Below are 14,180 nucleotides of genomic sequence, written 5' to 3' on the forward strand. Positions count from 1 at the left end.
GTATGAATGTCACTACAGACCATGGTTCGATTCTAGGCTGTGTCACAACCGGCCGTGATTGGGAGTCCCACACAATTGGCCCCAGCGTCGCCTGGGTTTGGCCGGGGTTTGGCCGGGGTTTGGCCGGGGTTTGGCCTGGGTTTGGCCGGGGTTTGGCCGGGGTTTGGCCGGGGTTTGGCCTGGGTTTGGCCGGGGTTTGGCCGGGGTTTGGCCTGGGTTTGGCCGGGGTTTGGCCGGGGTTTGGCCGGGGTTTGGCCGGGGTTTGGCCGGGTTTGGCCTGGGTTTGGCCGGGGTTTGGCCGGGGTTTGGCCTGGGTTTGGCCGGGGTTTGGCCGGGGTTTGGCCGGGGTTTGGCCGGGGTTTGGCCTGGGTTTGGCCGGGGTTTGGCCGGGGTTTGGCCGGGGTTTGGCCGGGGTTTGGCCGGGGTTTGGCCTGGGTTTGGCCGGGGTTTGGCCGGGGTTTGGCCTGGGTTTGGCCTGGGTTTGGCCTGGGTTTGGCCGGGGTTTGGCCGGGGTTTGGCCTGGGTTTGGCCGGGGTTTGGCCGGGGTTTGGCCGGGGTTTGGCCTGGGTTTGGCCGGGGTTTGGCCGGGGTTTGGCCGGGGTTTGGCCGGGGTTTGGCCTGGGTTTGGCCGGGGTTTGGCCGGGGTTTGGCCGGGGTTTGGCCGGGGTTTGGCCTGGGTTTGGCCTGGGTTTGGCCTGGGTTTGGCCTGGGTTTGGCCGGGGTTTGGCCGGGGTTTGGCCGGGGTTTGGCCGGGGTTTGGCCTGGGTTTGGCCGGGCTTTGGCCGGGGTTTGGCCGGGGTTTGGCCTGGGTTTGGCCGGGGTCGACCGTCATTGTAAATAAGAACCTGTTCTTAGCTGACTTAAATAAATAAAGGTGACATTTATTAAAATTGTAATAAATTATTGATCGCTAGAGACAAATGTGAAACCAGTCATATTTCAGCAAACTGAGAAGCGTGTCAACATGATGGGTACTACGGCCTCTTTTCCACAGAGAAGTATAAATGAGCTGTCGTTATTCAGAATTGTAATTGCAGGCCGACGGCTTCATCTTCTGCGTGGCTGAAGTCTCTGTCACAGTTTCACTGCAGAATCACACTTTCATCCCCTTTGACCAAAATCGTTCAATTTTGAAGTTATGCCAAACGTCAAATTTCGAAGTGTTTTTGACACCCTGGGTTGACTCCTGATGCTCTGGAATCAAACCATTTCTCCAAACGTCACATTTTGATGTTAAGGGTTAAGTTAATGAACTCATTATGAAGGTTTAAGGTTTGGCATAGGGTTTAAACATTAAGGAACTCATTATGAAGGGTTAAGGTTTGAGATAGGGTTTAAACATTAAGGAACTCATTCTGAATGGTTAAGGTTTGGGGTAGGGTTTAAACATTAAGGAACTCATTCTGAATGGTTAAGTTAAGGGATCAAATCAAATTCTATTAAATCGTATTGGTCACAAACACATGGTTAGCAGATGTTAACCGAAGTAGCCTGCCCACACAATCGCAAAACAGGTGAGGTATGTCACGTGCTGCACACGTAGCTAGTTTCAGCAGGAATGTCAGGCAGCAAGACAAAGAGCGCGCAGCTCTCAACTGGTTAGTCAGTGATGGAGCAGCTCACAGAACGACATCGGTAAACCAGTAAAATACTAATTTAAGGCAACAATGTAAACCAGGGGTATTGAAGACGTTTAATCTACCAGTAAATACTCATTTAAGGCAACAATGTAAACCAGGGGTATTGAAGACGTTTAATCTACCAGTAAATACTAATTTAAGGCAACAATGTAAACCAGGGGTATTGAAGACGTTTAATCTGAAAGTAAAGGGGCTGAATAATTTTGCACTCCCAATTTTTCAGTTTTTGATTTGTTAAAAAAGTTTGAAATATCCAATAAATGTCGTTCCACTTCATGATTGTGTCCCATTTGTTGTTGATTCTTCACAAAAAAATACAGTTTTATATCTTTATGTTTGAAGCCTGAAATGTGGCAAAAGGTCGCAAAGTTCAAGGGGGCCGAATATATTCGCAAGGCACTGTATATACATATACATCTCAAATATTCACACAGGGCACCTTTCCTTCACCGGGCAGGATATTTGGGATTTTCTTTGGAAGTGTTTGAGTCACTCACTTCTCCACACATCACTACACCCCTATGTAAGCAGTTTAAACCTGGAGCCTGGCACAACGGTTAACTGCAGTAACATTCAGTACATTGTCAGAACCTCTTGACTTTTTTCACACATCTTGTTACGTTACAGCCTTATTCTAAAATGGATTCAATTGTCCCCCCCCCCCCCCTCGATCAATCTACACAAAATACCCCTTAATGACATCACAATACCCCATAATGACATCACAATACCCCCATAATGACATCACAATACCCCCATAATGACATCACAATACCCCATAACGAAATATCACATTTACATAACACCTTTATCAGAGTGGTGTATTCAGCCAAGTGGTAGAACAACTTAGGTGTTATAACACCCCACTGTATGTGTGTGTGTGTGTGTGTGCGCACCCTCTGGAGAGCCCTGCGGTTGTGGGTGGTGCAGTTGCCGTACCAGGAGGTGATACAGCCCGACAGGATGGTCTCAATTGTGCATCCGTAAAAGTTTTGTGAGGGTTTTAGGTGACAAGCCTGAGGTTGAAGAGGTGCTGTTGCGCCTTCTTCACCACACTGTCTGTGTGGGTGGATCATTTCAGTTTGTCCGTGATGTGTACGCTGAAGAACTTTAAGCTTTTCACCTTCTCCACTATGGTCGGTGTGGATAGGGGGCTTCTTCTGCTGTCTCCTGAAGTCCACAATCAGCGGTGTTTCCTACATTCACCACCTCCGAGGGCCCTCACCTCCTCCCTGTAGGCTGTCTCCTCGTTGTTGGTGATCATGTCCACTACTGTAGAGTCATATGTTATCCTGACATCACTCTCCGAGGGCCCTCACCTCCTCCCTGTAGGCTGTCTCCTCGTTGTTGGTGATCATGTCCACTACTGTAGAGTCATATGTTATCCTGACATCACTCTCCGAGGGCCCTCACCTCCTCCCTGTAGGCTGTCTCCTCGTTGTTGGTGATCATGTCCACTACTGTAGAGTCATATGTTATCCTGACATCACTCTCCGAGGGCCCTCACCTCCTCCCTGTAGGCTGTCTCCTCGTTGTTGGTGATCATGTCCACTACTGTAGAGTCATATGTTATCCTGACATCACTCTCCGAGGGCCCTCACCTCCTCCCTGTAGGCTGTCTCCTCGTTGTTGGTGATCATGTCCACTACTGTAGAGTCATATGTTATCCTGACATCACTCTCCGAGGGCCCTCACCTCCTCCCTGTAGGCTGTCTCCTCGTTGTTGGTGATCATGTCCACTACTGTAGAGTCATATGTTATCCTGACATCACTCTCCGAGGGCCCTCACCTCCTCCCTGTAGGCTGTCTCCTCGTTGTTGGTGATCATGTCCACTACTGTAGAGTCATATGTTATCCTGACATCACTCTCCGAGGGCCCTCACCTCCTCCCTGTAGGCTGTCTCCTCGTTGTTGGTGATCATGTCCACTACTGTAGAGTCATATGTTATCCTGACATCACTCTCCGAGGGCCCTCACCTCCTCCCTGTAGGCTGTCTCCTCGTTGTTGGTGATCATGTCCACTACTGTAGAGTCATATGTTATCCTGACATCACTCTCCGAGGGCCCTCACCTCCTCCCTGTAGGCTGTCTCCTCGTTGTTGGTGATCATGTCCACTATTGTAGTGTCATCTGCAAACTTGATGATTGAGTTGGAGGCATGCATGGCCATGCAGTCGTGGGTGAACAGGGAGTACAGGAGGGGGCTGAGCACACTCCCTTGTGGGGCCCCAGTGTTGAGGATCAGCGAAGTGGAGATGTTGTTTCCTACCCTCACCACCTGGGGGCGACCCGTCAGGAAGTCCAGGACCCAGTTGCACAGGGAGGGGTTCAGACCCAGGGCCTCCAGCTTAATGATGAGTCTGGAGGGTACTATGGTGTTGAATGCTGAGCTGTAGTCAATGAACAGCATTCTTACATAGGTATTCCTCTTGTCCAGATGGGATAGGGCAGTGTGCAGTGTGATGGCGATTGCATCGTCTGTGGATCTATTTGGGCGGTAAGCAAATTGAAGTGGGTCTAGGGTTTCAGGTAAGGTGGAGGTGATATGATCCTTGACTAGTCTCTCAAAGCACTTCATGATGACAGAAGTGAGTGCTACGGGGCAATAGTCATTTAGTTCAGTTATCTTTGCTTTCTTGGGGACAGGAACGATGGTGGCTATCTTGAAGCATGTGGGGACAGCAGACTGGGATAGGGAGAGATTAAATATGTCCGTAAACACACTCCAGCCAGCTGGTCTGAGCTCTGCGGCTAGGTATGCCGTCTGGGCAGGCAGCTTAGAAAGGGTTGAATGTCTTACTGACGTCGGCCACGGAGAGCGAGAGCCCACAGTCCTTGGGAGCGTCGGTGGCCCTGTGTTATCCTCAAAGCGGAGAAGGTGTTTAGCTTGACGTCGGTGGCCGAGACGTGGCTGGTTTTGTAAATCCGTGAGACGTCTGTAAACCCTGACAAATACGTCTTGCGTCTGTTACTGACATTTTGCCTGTTTCCTGACGGAGGGAATAACTGTACTGTGTGTGTGTGTGTGTGTGTGTGTGTGTGTGCGCGCCTGCCTGCCTGCCTGTGTGTGTGGGCAGTATGCTTGAATCTTCATTCTGCCTACACAAAGACAGAGAGATCTCTAGATCTCAACACTGAGGACAGAATACAACAGAAGCAGACTAAACCATGCAGATAGTTTCATCTTAAATGACCAGGTGTGTTTCCTTGTTTCCTTGACACACTGCCCTTACACACGCACACACACACACACACAAGAGAGGCACATCAAGCCACATGTTGACCCTGAGTGAGCAATGTGCTGTACGTGTGTGTGCGTGCGTGCGTGCATGCGTGCGCTTGTGTGTGTGGCTAGTTTCTGAATCAGAATCCTTCTCTCTCCCCCTCTCTCTCTCCTCACCCTCTCTCCATATTTCTCTCTCCCCATCTCTCTCCCCACACACAGAGACCTCTGCCTGCAAGCTGCAGACCCAGAGAGATGGGATTGGGCAGTCGTGGCTTCTGACACGCCCCCTGGATGAAGCAGCAGGAAACGTTTAGGAGCGCGAGCTGGGCCAGCTGCTGTAGGGAAGCGCGGGCACGGGACACGGAGGGCACAGAGAGCATTTACCCAAAAGAGAGAGGGAGAGAGAGAGAGATGGCACAACAAGTGCAACAGGATTGTGTTTACGAACGAGCAGCACGAGACGAGCACATCCTCGGGACGATAACAGCTCGCGCGTTCACGATTCTAGACGCGCACCAATAATTTCGCGCGTATCATTCTCATCGCTCATTTTATTATCATCACGATTTATTTATTTATTTAACGATTTCAGCGCGAAATATTCTCTGCTTTCCATCCGCTGGCTTCCATCTGTTAATTATGTTTTTTTGAAGCAGAGGAGAGGAAGGGAGGGATGTTATAATCAGACCGCTGCAGTGTCTGGCCAGTGGAGGAGATAAGAGGCAACCACGGAAACGGAACCGATCTGGACAGGAGACGCACACCGGGAACATACACCCTCCGGGGATTCTATTCTATTCTTCTTGATCGGCGCGTTGATTCTGGAATATCAGGAAAATAAACCCTCCACCCTTCCCTCCCTCCGTCCCTCTCTCCGTATCGGGAAAGCCTCAACATCCGTGCCTTATATCCTCTCCGTATGCCGCTGGAGACTCCACAGCTGTAGCGGAGGACGCTGTTTACGGTCTGGCCGAGAGGTTTGGGCGCTCCGTCACCCCGGGGTGTGGCAGGCAGAGTGACCGCTGAGTGGAGGATGGTTTGTGTGTGAAGATGGGGAAGGACCAGGAACTACTGCAGGCAGTAAAGACGGAGGACCTGCTCACCGTTCAGAAGCTGCTGCAGAGGCCCGGGAAAGCAAGTAGGGACCCGACACACACACCTTACCGACCACACACACAAACACACACTGGTACGCATGCATGACGCACACACACACACGCACACCTTACCGATCACGGACACGGAAACAGGGGGAATCACTCTACTGTGCATCATGATTTCACAGTCGGCTGGCGGGGGGCGGGGGTGGGTTGCAGTGTGTGTGTAGCAGAGTGTTTGATCATTGATGGCCTTTTCGCGGGGAGCCCCCTGTCCCAGCGCACTGCAGCAGAGAGAAGGAGAGAGAAGGAGGAGAGAGGGAGGAGAGAAGGAGGAGAGAAGCAGGAGAGAGAGAGGGAGGAGAGATAGGGAGGAGAGAAGGAGGAGAGAGAGAGGGAGGAGAGAAGGAGGAGAGAGAGAGGGAGGAGAGAAGGAGGAGAGAGAGAGGGAGGAGAGAAGGAGGAGAGAGAGAGGGAGGAGAGAAGGAGGAGAGAGAGAGGGAGGAGAAAGGGAGGAGAGAGAGAGAGAGAGCGCGTGAGGAGAGAAGGAGGAGAGAGAGAGAGAGAGAGAGAGAGAGGAGAGAGAGAGAGAGAGAGAGGAGAGAAGGAGGAGAGAGGGGGGGTTTGGTCTGAATGATTTCTGATCAAGTCGTGCCTTTTACAGACAGACGGACACACACAATGAAGCGGCCTTCTGATTGTCAAGGTTCAGCGTCATTTAGTCAGTCACCCCTGTTGCACAAAGACTGGGCTGTTTACACACACACACACACACACACACATACACACACACACACACACACACACACACACACACACACACACACACACACACACACACACACACACACACACACACACACACACACACACACCTTGTGCGCTTAGACTTAGACGTTTCTGTTCTCCATGTAACCTGTTCTGTTCTACTCTATTCTATTCTATTCTGTTCTACTCTAATCTGTTCTGTTCTACTCTATTCTATTCTATTCTGTTCTACTCTAATCTGTTCTGTTCTACTCTAATCTGTTCTGTTCTACTCTAATCTGTTCTGTTCTACTCTATTCTATTATATTCCACTCTATTCTATTATATTCTGTTCTACTCTAATCTGTTCTATTATGTTCTACTCTAATCTGTTCTGTTCTGTTCTACTCTATTCCATTCTACTCGAATATGTTCTGTTCTACTCTATTCGCTTCTCTTCTACTCTATTCTATTATATTCTGTTCTACTCTAATCTGTTCTGTTCTGTTCTACTCTATTCTGTTCTACTCTATTCTATTATATTCTGATCTACTCTAATCTGTTCTGTTCTGTTCTACTCTATTCAGTTCTACTCTATTCTATTATATTCTGATCTACTCTAATCTGTTCTGTTCTGTTCTACTCTATTCTATTCTGTTCTACTCTATTCTATTATATTCTGATCTACTCTAATCTGTTCTGTTCTACTCTATTGTGTTCTATTCTATTATATTCTGATCTACTCTAATCTGTTCTGTTCTACTCTATTGTGTTCTATTCTATTCTATTCTGATCTACTCAAATCTGTTCTGTTCTACTCTATTCTATTCTAATCTGTTCTGTTCTGTTCTACTCTATTCTGTTCTATTCTATTATGTTCTGAGTATTCTATTCTAATCTATTCTACTCTACTCAATTCTGTCCTGTGCTATTCTATTCTAATCTATTCTACTCTAATCTATTCTGTTCTACTCTATTCTATTCTGTTCTACTCAATTCTGTCCTGTTCTAGTCTATTCTAATCTGTTCTGTTCTACTCTATTCTACTCTATTCTATTCTACTCAAATCTGTTCTGTTCTACTCTATTCTGTGCTACTCTATTCTGTTCTAATTATATTGCTGTAACAGAGACTAGTGGTAGTATCAATCAATCAATCAATCAATCAATCAATCAATCAATCAATCAATCAAATGTATTTAGAAAGGCAAGTGGTGATATAGACCAGTAAAATTGATGATATGGACCAGCGATATTGATAATATAGACCAGTGATATTGATAATATAGACCAGTGATATATAGACCAGTGATATTGATGATATAGACCAGTGATATTGATGATATAGACCAGTGATATTGATGATATAGACCAGTAAAATTGATGATATGGACCAGCGATATTGATAATATAGACCAGTGATATTGATGATATAGACCAGTGATATTGATGATATAGACCAGTGATATTGATGATATAGACCAGTGATATTGATGATATAGACCAGTGATATTGATGATATAGACCAGTGATATTGATGATATAGACCAGTGATATATAGACCAGTGATATTGATAATATAGACTAGTGATATTGATGATATAGACCAGTGATATATAGACCAGTGATATTGATGATATAGACCAGTGATATTGATGATATAGACCAGTGATATTGATGATATAGACCAGTGATATATAGACCAGTGATATTGATGATATAGACCAGTGATATTGATGATATAGACCAGTGATATATAGACCAGTGATATTGATGATATAGACCAGTGATATTGATGATATAGACCAGTGATATTGATAATATAGACCAGTGATATTGATGATATAGACCAGTGATATTGATAATATAGACCAGTGATATTGATGATATAGACCAGTGATATATAGACCAGTGATATTGATATATAGACCAGTGATATTGATGATATAGACCAGTGATATTGATGATATAGACCAGTGATATATAGACCAGTGATATTGATAATATAGACCAGTGATAGTGATGATATAGACCAGTGATATTGATGATATAGACCAGTGATATATAGGCCAGTGATATTGATGATATAGACCAGTGATATATAGACCAGTGATATATAGACCAGTGATATTGATGATATAGACCAGTGATATTGATGATATAGACCAGTGATATATAGACCAGTGATATATAGACCAGTGATATTGATAATATAGACCAGTGATATTGATGATATAGACCAGTGATATATAGACCAGTGATATTGATGATATAGACCAGTGATATATAGACCAGTGATATATAGACCAGTGATATTGATAATATAGACCAGTGGTATTGATGATATAGACCAGTGATATATAGACCAGTGATATATAGACCAGTGATATATAGACCAGTGATATTGATGATATAGACCAGTGATATTGATGATATAGACCAGTGATATTGATGATATAGACCAGTGATATTGATGATATAGACCAGTGATATTGATGATATAGACCAGTGATATTGATGATATAGACCAGTGATATTGATAATATAGACCAGTGATATTGATGATATAGACCAGTGATATTGATGATATAGACCAGTGATATTGATGATATAGACCCGTGATATATAGACCAGTGATATTGATGATATAGACCAGTGATATTGATGATATAGACCAGTGATATTGATAATAGACCAGTGATATTGATAATAGACCAGTGATATTGATGATATAGACCAGTGATATTGATAATATAGACCAGTGATATATAGACCAGTGATATTGATGATATAGACCAGTGATATATAGACCAGTGATATTGATGATATAGACCAGTGATATTGATGATATAGACCAGTGATATTGATAATAGACCAGTGATATTGATAATAGACCAGTGATATTGATGATATAGACCAGTGATATTGATATATAGACCAGTGATGATATAGACCAGTGATATTGATGATATAGACCAGTGATATTGATGATATAGACCAGTGATATTGATGATATAGACCAGTGATATTGATGATATAGACCAGTGATATTGATGATATAGACCAGTGATATTGATGATATAGACCAGTGATATTGATGATATAGACCAGTGATATTGATGATATAGACCAGTGATATTGATAATATAGACCAGTGATATTGATGATATAGACCAGTGATATATAGACCAGTGATATTGATAATATAGACCAGTGATAGTGATGATATAGACCAGTGATATATAGACCAGTGATATATAGACCAGTGATATTGATGATATAGACCAGTGATATTGATGATATAGACCAGTGATATTGATGATATAGACAGTGATATTGATGATATAGACCAGTGATATTGATAATATAGACCAGTGATATTGATGATATAGACCAGTGATATATAGACCAGTGATATTGATAATATAGACCAGTGATAGTGATGATATAGACCAGTGATATATAGACCAGTGATATATAGACCAGTGATATTGATGATATAGACCAGTGATATATAGACCAGTGATATTGATGATATAGACCAGTGATATTGATGATATAGACCAGTGATATTGATGATATAGACCAGTGATATATAGACCAGTGATATTGATGATATAGACCAGTGATATTGATGATATAGACCAGTGATATATAGACCAGTGATATCAAATCAAATCAAATCAAATTTATTTATATAGCCCTTCGTACATCAGCTGATATCTCAAAGTGCTGTACAGAAACCCAGCCTAAACCCCAAACAGCAAGCAATGCAGGTGGAGAAGCACCTGATATTGATGATATAGACCAGTGATATTGATGATATAGACCAGTGATATTGATAATATAGACCAGTGATATTGATGATATAGACCAGTGATATATAGACCAGTGATATTGATGATATATACCAGTGATATTGATGATATAGACCAGTGATATTGATGATATAGACCAGTGATATTGATGATATAGACCAGTGATATTGATAATATAGACCAGTGATATATAGACCAGTGATATATAGACCAGTGATATTGATGATATAGACCAGTGATATTGATGATATAGACCAGTGATATTGATAATATAGACCAGTGATATTGATGATATAGACCAGTGATATTGATGATATAGACCAGTGATATTGATGATATAGACCAGTGATATTGATGATATAGACCAGTGATATTGATGATATAGACCAGTGATATTGATGATATAGACCAGTGATATTGATGATATAGACCAGTGATATATAGACCAGTGATATTGATGATATAGACCAGTGATATTGATAATAGACCAGTGATATTGATGATATAGACCAGTGATATTGATGATATAGACCAGTGATATTGATGATATAGACCAGTGATATTGATAATATAGACCAGTGATATATAGACCAGTGATATATAGACCAGTGATATTGATGATATAGACCAGTGATATTGATGATATAGACCAGTGATATTGATAATATAGACCAGTGATATTGATGATATAGACCAGTGATATTGATGATATAGACCAGTGATATTGATAATATAGACCAGTGATATATAGACCAGTGATATTGATGATATAGACCAGTGATATTGATGATATAGACCAGTGATATTGATGATATAGCCCAGTGATATTGATGAAATAGACCAGTGATATTGATGATATAGACCAGTGATATATAGACCAGTGATATTGATGATATAGACCAGTGATATTGATGATATAGACCAGTGATATTGATGATATAGACCAGTGATATTGATAATATAGACCAGTGATATATAGACCAGTGATATATAGACCAGTGATATTGATGATATAGACCAGTGATATTGATGATATAGACCAGTGATAGTGATAATATAGACCAGTGATATTGATGATATAGACCAGTGATATTGATGATATAGACCAGTGATATATAGACCAGTGATATTGATGATATAGACCCGTGATATTGATAATATAGACCAGTGATATTGATGATATAGACCAGTGATATTGATGATATAGACCAGTGATATATAGACCAGTGATATATAGACCAGTGATATATAGACCAGTGATATTGATGATATAGACCAGTGATATTGATAATATAGACCAGTGATATATAGACCAGTGATATTGATGATATAGACCAGTGAATTTGTTGCTTCCCAGACTGGACACCAATTCTCCTCTACAGAAACATTACACTAATCTGTTGTTAACAGTGTGTGTGTGTGACAGACACAGGCTGCTGCCAGTCAGAGACAGTGTTGAGACAGTTAGGGGCTGGCAAGGGGGAGACAGGAAGAGAGAGAGAGAGATAAAGAGACAGAGATATAGCGAGAAAGAGAGAGAGGGGGTTAGGGCCAGGCAGAGGAGTCAGAGAGGGGTGGGCGAGGGGGAGAGAAAGAGAGAGGGAAAGAGAAAGACAGAGAGAGAGAGGGAGGGAGAGAGAGAGAGAGGGAGGGAGAAAAGGGGAGAGAGAGAGAGAGAGAGAGGGAAAGAGCGAGAGAGAGAAAAATAGAGACAGAGAAAGAGAGATAGACAGAGAGAGATAGGGCCAGGCTAAGGATTCAGAGATGTAAATGAGTAGAAAGAGAATCTACATGCAGAATTATTTTTCCGTAATGTATTTCTGTATTGTTTTAGTGATTCACCGTAGTGAAGCCGTAGACTCAGGTTTTCCTGTATTGTTTTAGTGATTCACCATAGTGAAGCCGTAGACTCAGGTTTCTCAATTTTTCATCAAACCATTTATCATTGTTGTTCATTTTCTTCGGTTTTCTTTTTGACATTGTTAGATTAGGGAAGCTGAGAGGTCAAATATACTGTTTAGATTAGATAGGGAAGCTGAGAGGTCAAATATACTGTTTAGATTAGATAGGGAAGCTGAGAGGTCAAATATACTGTTTAGATTAGATAGGGAAGCTGAGAGGTCAAATATACTGTTTAGATTAGATAGGGAAGCTGAGAGGTCAAATATACTGTTTAGATTAGATAGGGAAGCTGAGAGGTCAAATATACTGTTTAGATTAGATAGGGAAGCTGAGAGGTCAAATATACTGTTTAGATTAGATAGGGAAGCTATACTGGTCAAATATACTGTTTAGATTAGATAGGGAAGCTGAGAGGTCAAATATACTGTTTAGATTAGATAGGGAAGCTGAGAGGTCAAATATACTGTTTAGATTTGATAGGGAAGCTGAGAGGTCAAATATACTGTTTAGATTTGATAGGGAAGCTGAGAGGTCAAATATACTGTTTAGATTAGATAGGGAAGCTGAGAGGTCAAATATACTGTTTAGATTAGATAGGGAAGCTGAGAGGTCAAATATACTGTTTAGATTAGATAGGGAAGCTGAGAGGTCAAATATACTGTTTAGATTAGATAGGGAAGCTGAGAGGTCAAATATACTGTTTAGATTAGATAGGGAAGCTGAGAGGTCAAATATACTGTTTAGATTAGATAGGGAAGCGGAGAGGTCAAATATACTGTTTAGATTAGATAGGGAAGCTGAGAGGTCAATAACTGTTTAGATTAGATAGGGAAGCTGAGAGGTCAAATATACTGTTTAGATTAGATAGGGAAGCTGAGAGGTCAAATATACTGTTTATGTTTTCTACTGCCAAGTTTACACCTTCACTATGACAGTGGAATGTTTTGTCCAGGAAATTGTCTAAAAAGGGATTGAATTTGTTGTTGCCTAGATGTTTTTTTTGGTAGGTTTCCACACTACATTCCTTCCATCTATAGCATTTCTTAATGTTGCTCAGTTCCTTTGGCTTTGATGCCTCATGATTGAGTATTGCTCTGTTTAAGTAGACTGTGATTTTGCTGTGGTCTGATAGGGGTGTCAGTGGGCTGACTGTGAACGCTCTGAGAGACTCTGGGTTGAGGTCAGTGATAAAGTAGTCCTACAGCACTACTGCCAAGAGATGAGCTTGTAGGTGTACCTACCATAGGAGTCCCCTCGAAGCCTTCCATTGACTATGTACATACCCAGCGTGCGACAGAGCTGCAGGAGTTGTGACCCGTTTTGTTGGTTATGTTGTCATAGTTGTGCCTAGGGGGGCATATGTGGGAGGGAATGCTGTCACCTCCAGGCAGGTGTTTGTCCCCTGTGTGCTGAGGGTGTCAGGTTTCTTGTCCGGTTCTTGGCATTTAGGTCGCCACAGACTAGTACATGTCCCTGGGCCTGGAAATGATTGAGTTCCCCCCTCCAGGATGGAGAAGCTGTCTTCATTAAAGTATGGGGATTCTAGTGGGGTGGATATAGGGTAGCACACAGGAGGACATTTTTCTCTGTTAGAATCATTTCCTTTGAATTTCTAGCCAAATGTAGAATGTTCCTGTTTGATTATATAGGCTCTGTCTCTCTCTCTCTGTCTCTCTCTCTCTCTCTCTCTCTCTCTCTGTCTCTCTGTCTCTCTCTCTCTCTGTCTCTCTCTCTCTGTGTCTCTCTCTCTC

General features: G+C 42.8%; 1 protein-coding gene across 7 annotated transcripts in view; it reads left to right on the forward strand.

Moving 5' to 3' along the window:
- Positions 1–5,107: 5,107 nt before the first annotated feature.
- The window catches only part of LOC109885954 (caskin-1), a 134,775-nt gene continuing 125,702 nt past the window's right edge, over positions 5,108–14,180 (forward strand). For 3 of the 7 annotated variants that reach the window (XM_031820816.1, XM_031820818.1, XM_031820819.1), the window contains exon 1: positions 5,110–6,004. In XM_031820816.1, the coding sequence (XP_031676676.1) occupies positions 5,917–6,004 (88 nt within the window). In that variant the 5' untranslated portion in view covers positions 5,110–5,916. Of the gene's footprint in view, positions 6,005–14,180 lie in introns of all 7 variants that reach the window. The other 4 variants (XM_031820813.1, XM_031820815.1, XM_031820812.1 and 1 more) reach the window with 2 other exon arrangements.

This window comes from Oncorhynchus kisutch, unplaced genomic scaffold (assembly GCF_002021735.2).
Source record: "Oncorhynchus kisutch isolate 150728-3 unplaced genomic scaffold, Okis_V2 scaffold3689, whole genome shotgun sequence".
Taxonomy (NCBI): Eukaryota; Metazoa; Chordata; class Actinopteri; order Salmoniformes; family Salmonidae; genus Oncorhynchus; species Oncorhynchus kisutch.